This window comes from Oncorhynchus clarkii, chromosome 3, assembly GCF_045791955.1.
Source record: "Oncorhynchus clarkii lewisi isolate Uvic-CL-2024 chromosome 3, UVic_Ocla_1.0, whole genome shotgun sequence".
Taxonomy (NCBI): Eukaryota; Metazoa; Chordata; class Actinopteri; order Salmoniformes; family Salmonidae; genus Oncorhynchus; species Oncorhynchus clarkii.
The window spans coordinates 11,541,947-11,550,052 of NC_092149.1; the positions used below are offsets into that span (position 1 = coordinate 11,541,947).

The window sequence follows — 8,106 nt, forward strand, 5'->3', positions numbered from 1 at the left end:
AGTCATCATGTCAGGTATTCCTGGGGCATGGTCCTAGGGCTCAGGTCCTCCGAGAGAGAGAAAGAAAGAGAGAATTAGAGAGAGCATATGTGGGATGGCCAGTCCTCTTCTGGCTGTGCCGGGTGGAGATTATAACAGAACATGGCCAAGATGTTCAAATGTTCATAAATGACCAGCATGGTCGAATAATAATAAGGCAGAACATTTGAAACTGGAGCAGCAGCACAGCCAGGTGGACTGGGGACAGCAAGGAGTCATCATGTCAGGTAGTCCTGGGGCATGGTCCTAGGGCTCAGGTCCTCCGAGAGAGAGAAAGAGAGAAGGAGAGAATTAGAGAACGCACACCTAGATTCACACAGGACACCGAATAGGACAGGAGAAGTACTCCAGATATAACAAACTGACCCTAGCCCCCCGACACATAAACTACTACTGCAGCATAAATACTGGAGGCTGAGACAGGAGGGGTCAGGAGACACTGTGGCCCCATCCGAGGACACCCCCGGACAGGGCCAAACAGCCACTAGAGGGATATCCACACCACTAGAGGGATATCTTCAACCACCAACTTACCATCCTGAGACAAGGCTGAGTATAGCCCACAAAGACCTCCGCCACGGCACAACCCAAGGGGGGGGGGGGGGGGGGGGGGGGGGCAACCCAGACAGGATGACCACATCAGTCCATTGGTTCCTAGTCTTAGCTGTTGAATGGATGCTACAGTAAACTTTTCAAGTCTCTGGGTTAGTCCATTGGTTCCTAGTCTTAGCTGTTGAATGGATGCTACAGTGAACTTTTCAAGTCTCTGGGTTAGTCCATTGGTTCCTAGTCTTAGCTGTTGAATGGATGCTACAGTGAACGTTTCAAGTCTCTGGGTTAGTCCATTGGTTCCTAGTCTTAGCTGTTGAATGGATGCTACAGTGAACTTTTCAAGTCTCTTGGTTAGTCCATAATTATTGGGACAGTGAAGTTTTTTTTATTCTTATGGCTCTATACTCCAAAAGTTTGGATTTAGAAATCAAACAATGACTGAGTTTAAAGTGCAGACTGTCCTCTTTAATTTGAGGGTACATACCACCCTCATTTTAGGGGACCAAAATGATTGGGACGAATTCACTTATATGTGTATTAAAATAGCAAAAAGTTAAGTATTTGGTCCCATATTCATAGCACGCAATGATTACATCAAGCTTGTGACTCAAAACATTTATTGGATGCATTTGCTGTTTGTTTTGGTTGTGTTTCAGATTATTTTGTGCCCAATAGAAATGAATGGTAAATGATGCTTTGTGTCATTTTGGAGTCACTTTTATTGTAAAGAATAGAATATGTTTGCTAACACTTCTACGTTAATGTGGAGGCTGTATGATATTTGTGTGTCTGACCTTCTGAACTTTAACTTCAAATACAAACTTTTGGAGTATAGAGACAAAATATATATTTTTAAATCCTTCACTGTCCCAATAATTACGGAGGACACGATCTCATATTAACTTTGCCAATTGGTTCCTAGTCTTAGTGATGCTAACTCTGCTAACTGTGTTGTTCCAGGCTGTGGTGATCTGATGGTGGCGGTGTTTGACTTCGCTCACAGAATGTGTGCCCTGAGACTGACTGAGCAGCAGATGGCTCTCTTCAGCTCACTGGTGCTCATTAACCCAGGTAAGACACACAAATGTACACACATTCTGTAAAATGATACTGCAGATAATCTTAGTACAATAAAGTTATAGATCAGCAAAGTCACAGATCCGTAAAGTCACAGATCCGCAAAGTCATATATCCATAAAGTCATAGATCCGTAAAGCCATATATCCATAAAGTCATAGATCCATAAAGTCATAGTCATAGATCCATAAAGTCATAGTCATAGATCCATGGAGTCATAGATCCATGGAGTCATAGATCTGTAAAGTCATAGATCCATAAAGTCATAGATCCATGGAGTCATAGATCTGTAAAATCATAGAACATAATAAGCTGATTAATGGTGTAAAATTATCTATTTTATCTCTTTTCATCTTTTTTTGTGTGTATTTTTGTGTGTGTGTGTGTAGATCGCCCCTGTCTTGAGGATAGAGGCAGAGTACATAGAATGAGAAGAGACTTGGAGGTATGCCTCAGCCACATGCTACGCAGAGACAACCAGGAGAGCCTTCAGCACAAGGTAACATACACAGGCACTTGCACATACACGCACACACACAGGCACTTGCACATACACGCACACACACAAGCACTTGCACATAAACACGTGATTACACACTCATTAATTTAAGTTTGACGGAGTAGTGAGTGGAGAGCGTTACCAGTGGTGTAAAGTACTTAAGTAAAAATACTTTAAAGTACAACTTAAGTAGTTTTTTTGGGGTATCTGTACTTTACTTTACTATTTCTATTTTTGTCAACTTTTACTTTTACTTCACTACATTCCTAAAGAAAATAATGTACTTTTTACTCCATACATTTTCCCTGACACCCAAAAGTACTCGTTACATTTTGACAGGAAAATGTTCCAATTCACACACTTATCAAGAGAACATCCCTGGTCATCCATACTGCCACTGATCTGGCGGGCTCCCTAAACACAAATGCTACATTTGTAAATGATGTCTGAGTGTTGGAGTGTGCCCCTGGTTATCTGTAAATTATGTCTGAGTGTTGGAGTGTGCCCCTGGCTAGCTGTAAATGATGTCTGAGTGTTGGAGTGTGCCCCTTGCTAGCTGTAAATGATGTCTGAGTGTTGGAGTGTGTCCCTGGCTAGCTGTAAATGATGTCTGAGTGTTGGAGTGTGCCCCTTGCTAGCTGTAAATTATGTCTGAGTGTTGGAGTGTGCCCCTGGCTAGCTGTAAATGATGTCTGAGTGTTGGAGTGTGCCCCTTGCTAGCTGTAAATTATGTCTGAGTGTTGGAGTGTGCCCCTGGCTAGCTGTAAATTATGTCTGAGTGTTGGAGTGTGCCCCTGGCTAGCTGTAAATGATGTCTGAGTGTTGGAGTGTGCCCCTGGCTAGCTGTAAATCATGTCTGAGTGTTGGAGTGTGCCCCTGGCTAGCTGTAAATTATGTCTGAGTGTTGGAGTGTGCCCCTGGCTAGCTGTAAATCATGTCTGAGTGTTGGAGTGTGCCCCTGGCTAGCTGTAAATTATGTCTGAGTGTTGGAGTGTGCCCCTGGCTAGCTGTAAATCATGTCTGAGTGTTGGAGTGTGCCCCTGGCTAGCTGTAAATGATGTCTGAGTGTTGGAGTGTGCCCCTGGCTAGCTGTACATGATGTCTGAGTGTTGGAGTGTGCCCCTGGCTAGCTGTAAATGTTTTTTTTTATGTTGCCATCTGGTTTGCTTAATATAAGGACATTGAAATGGTTTCTTCTTTTATTTTTGATACTTAAGAACATTTGAGCAATTCCATTTACTTTTGATACTTGGGTATATTTTTAATCAAATACTTTTGGACTTTTACTCAAGTAGTATTTTACTGGGTGACTTTAACTTTTATGTGAGTCATTTTCTGTTAAGGTATCTTTACTTTTACTGAAGTATGACATTTGAGTACTTTTTCCACCACTGGTGTTTACCCTCTATGACATCACTGGACAGTGTGTAGAACTGTCATTGACAAGCTGTGTGTGTGATGTCCCCAGCTCTACCAGAAGGTGTCAGTGTTGCGGTCTCTGTGCAGTCTTCATGTGGAGAAGCTGCACTGGTTCAGCCAGCGCTACCCGCTCACCGTCCACTCTGTCTTCCCTCCTCTATACAAGGAGCTGTTCACCTCTGACCTGCCTTCTGTGGACTCCCTCTGAACTCCCTCTGAACTGCACCGTACATGTTGACAGATAATTAGACAAAGAAACATGCATACAGAAGTAGACAGACACGCACACACAGACACACAAACACTCAGAGACACAGACACTCAGAGACACAGACACTCAGAGACACAAGCACTTACACAGAGACACAGACACACACAGACACTTAGAGACACACAGACACTCAGAGACACATACACAGAGACACAGACACACAAACGTAGACACACAGAGACACAGACACATGAGAATGCATTGATAACATGAGAGGAAATGACTTTGAATGCTTCACTTGTTGAATAAATATATTTTTGTCATTTCAGAGAGCAATGATTTGATTTGATGGTAATTTCAGTAGCCAATTAGTGATTGGACATTGAAGCGATTTTTCATGCAAAAAAATGTTTTATAGATTGTTGTTTTGTTTTTCCTTTTTGAGAGTGTTATTTCGTCCTTGAGATGATTTTATTTTGACTCAGGGCGGCTGTTGTGACTGTATCCAGACCAGTTGCTAGCTGGTATAAATGACCATATTTAGATGATCTCTATGAAATCTAATAGGTGTTTTCTGAGTTGCTTTTAAATGTGTGACTTTACAGAGTTGGCTAACCCATCAGACTGAGTACCTGAGCTATAGCCCATGGGCCCCATGCTTCAGGAGCCAAACACACAGTCAAGTATATAGCTAGTCTTCTCAAAGAACTGTGTGTGGATCGAATTTGACCAACAATCCTATCTGTCTCTATCAAGCTTTAAAAGAGTCTGTGTGTTGCATTAAAACAGAGTCAGAAATCCTAGACAGGCAGAAATGTAAACATGAATAATCCAGAACATAAACTTGGATGATGGGTAATATTGCTGTAGGCCTACAGTATGTAGGTAGGCATTTGAATGACTAACTTTGGGCATGACTGTTATTGTAAACGTGTCAGATTTGTTGCTTTAACATGCTCTCTGTTAGTTTGTCTTCTAAGCGTTACCATGGTGATTCCCATTGAAAAGGCTTCCAATAAACTGCTGATATGATTTAAAAAATGACTGGTGTCCTGTATTGTCTGTTTTCCCAATGTACAAAATAGGATGTTTAATTGCATGCCAGGAAGGGAAAGAGGAAACATAGCGGGAGAGAGCTCAGTGCATGCAGCTGCACACTGGTAGAATTGACATGTTTTAACGACACATCTATGATAAAACACACACAGACATTCCTGCTTTGAGCCGTCCTCAACGGTGTGTGTGTTTGATTCATAGACTATCCAATGAGCTGAGTGTGTTCTATCGACATCTGTGTGTATCAGCAGTGTGCGGATGTCTGTTTTTCTTGTATGACTTCACCTTCGGTACCTTGTAGCTGAAAGTAGCCTAACTGGATGTGGGTACAGGACACCACTTCTTAACTGTGTGTGAGAGTGGCAGTGGCTGACACTCAGCTGAGCTTCGTTGTGTGTATGGGAAGACTTTTGTTCTGTCTAAAACTGCCCGTTTTGGGAAAATAAGTAATGAATGTATTTATGTGGATGCCTTTGTTCGTCGTCTATCTCTGTTGAAACCAATCAATCCTTCTACAGGGAAGATGTTGATTGGTGTAAGACTCTGGTTGTCCACCAGAGGTCAAAATGTCCTTCTTCTTAGTTGTCCTGGCTTGTATGGGCTGTTTTCAGAGCAGATTTTCAGATGCAGCAATGACTGTCTGAGATGCGATTTTCTCCTTCCCACCTTGTGTCTTTAGTCAGAGTTTGAAGCACTTTACACGTGCAGCTGCAGACTGGCAGTATCGTGGTCTAGTATAATATAATATAATGTTTACATACCCTACATGACTCATCTCATATGTACAGTGGGGCAAAAAAGTATTTAGTCAGCCACCAATTGTGCAAGTTCTCCCACTTAAAAAGATGAGAGAGGCCTGTAATTTTCATCATAGGTACACTTCAACCATGACAGACAAAATTAGATAAAGAAATCCAGAAAAGCACATTGTAGGATTTTCAATGAATTTATTTGCAAATTATGGTGGAAAATAAGTATTTGGTCACCAACAAACAAGCAGGATTTCTGGCTCTCACAGACCTGTAACTTCTTATTTAAGAGGCTCCTCTGTCCTCCACTCGTTACCTGTATAAAAGACACCTGTCCACAACCTCAAACAGTCACACTCCAAACTCCACTATGGCCAAGACCAAAGAGCTGTCAAAGGACACCAGAAACAAGGCTGGGAAGACTGAATCTGCAATAGGTAAACAGCTCGGTTTGAAGAAATCAACTGTGGGAGCAATTATTAGGAAATGGAAGACATACAAGACCACTGATAATCTCCCTCGATCTGGGGCTCCACGCAAGATCTCACCCCGTGGGGTCAAAATGATCACAAGAACAGTGAGCAAAAATCCCAGAACCACACGGGGGGACCTAGTGAATGACCTGAAGAGAGCTGGGACCAAAGTAACAAAGCCTACCATCAGTAACACACTACGCCGCCAGGGACTCAAATCCTGCAGTGCCAGACGTGTCCCCCTGCTTAAGCCAGTACATGTCCAGGCCCGTCTGAAGTTTGCTAGAGAGCATTTGGATGATCCAGAAGAAGATTGGGAGAATGTCATATGGTCAGATGAAACCAAAATAGACATTTTTGGTAAAAACTCAACTCGTCGTGTTTGGAGGACAAAGAATGCTGAGTTGCATCCAAAGAACACCATACCTACTGTGAAGCATGGGGGTGGAAAAATCATGCTTTGGGGCTGTTTTTCTGAAAGAGGGTCCAAGACGACTGATCCGTGTAAAGGAAAGAATGAATGGGGCCATGTATCGTGAGATTTTGAGTGAAAACCTCCTTCCATCAGCAAGGGCATTGAAGATGAAACGTGGCTGGGTCTTTCAGCATGACAATGATCCCAAACACACCGCCCGGGCAACGAAGGAGTGGCTTCGTAAGAAGCATTTCAAGGTCCTGGAGTGGCCTAGCCAGTCTCCGGATCTCAACCCCATAGAAAATCTTTGGAGGGAGTTGAAAGTCCGTGTTGCCCAGCAACAGCCCCAAAACATCACTGCTCTAGAGGAGATCTGCATGGAGGAATCGGCCAAAATACCAGCAACAGTGTGTGAAAACCTTGTGGAGACTGTCATTGCCAATAAAGGGTATATAACAAAGTATTGAGATGAACTTTTGTTATTGACCAAATACTTATTTTCCACCATAATTAGCAAATAAATTCATAAAAATCCTACAATGTGATTTTCTGGATTTCTTTTCTCATTTTGTCTGTCATAGTTGAAGTGTACCTATGATGAAAATTACAGGCCTCTCTCATCTTTTTAAGTGGGAGAATTTGCACAATTGGTGGCTGACTAAATACTTTTTTGCCCCACTGTATATGTGTATGAACCGGTTTAGCTAACGTAGGCTAATGCGAGACATATCTGACATTGGCAGAAGGCTTAAATTCTTGTTAATCTAACTGCACTGTCCAATGAGAATAACAGATCTATAAGTCACATTTCTAGCAACGCCTGCTCTCTTTCATGTGGACGAAATGTTCTATGACTCTGTCATACAGTACACGCTTTTAGTTGTTGTTGTCCTAGGCTACCTGGCAAAAATGCTTGCTCGCTAGCCTAACTTGCTCTCATGGGAAACGATGAGCCAGCTGGTTAACATTAGCCTTCTACATCTGGCTACGTATTGAACTTCCATCCTCTCAGGCAAGAGACACTATACATTTTATGGTTGGATCAGAATCGCTGTCATAATCATTGGCCAGTATGGAGAATTAAGTAAAACCACAAGCCCAAAACTCTATCTTCATCCATGGCTAATGTAGGACAATTTTAGCTAGCTAGTCACTGGAGGACAACAAGATTCAAATTGTTTCTGGATGTGACATGATGTGATGTGATTGGACTGCAGCCAAATCCAAACTGGCTTCCTTGACACTTTTTTGGGTGTGCCAGGACCATTCACAGTTGAGCTCACTAGGTTTAGTTCAACACTGATTGGCTATTATTTTATTTTTTTTGTTTTATCAAGGGAGACCAAATGCTTGCTAGCTTCCCTTGCATTCGATATTACACATACAGAGAGGCGCTGTTTTGCACAATCAGTTGCTTTCCATAGTGTGAGGATACATTCAACCTCTTGCGAAATGAAGGACAATTATTTATTTTTTTATTGGCCAATTTTGGGGGGCAAGACTGGCTTCCATCCATGAATACATAGCACTGCTGACTAATGGTGGGGAAATACCTCCCTCTTTTCCCTCCAATCACAGAACAACCATACATGTATTTATGCTCTCTCACAGCTCTC

The 8,106-nt window shown here is 42.3% G+C and overlaps 1 protein-coding gene across 2 annotated transcripts in view; it reads left to right on the forward strand.

Moving 5' to 3' along the window:
• The window catches only part of LOC139387968 (nuclear receptor ROR-gamma-like), a 28,622-nt gene extending 23,784 nt beyond the window's left edge, over nt 1–4,838 (forward strand). For both annotated transcript variants that reach the window (XM_071134411.1, XM_071134421.1), the window contains 3 exons: nt 1,552–1,662; nt 2,058–2,167; nt 3,636–4,838. In XM_071134411.1, coding sequence (XP_070990512.1) covers nt 1,552–1,662; nt 2,058–2,167; nt 3,636–3,794 — 380 coding nt within the window. In that variant the 3' untranslated portion in view covers nt 3,795–4,838. The remainder of the gene's footprint in view (nt 1–1,551; nt 1,663–2,057; nt 2,168–3,635) is intronic.
• The last annotated feature ends 3,268 nt before the right edge of the window (nt 4,839–8,106 follow it).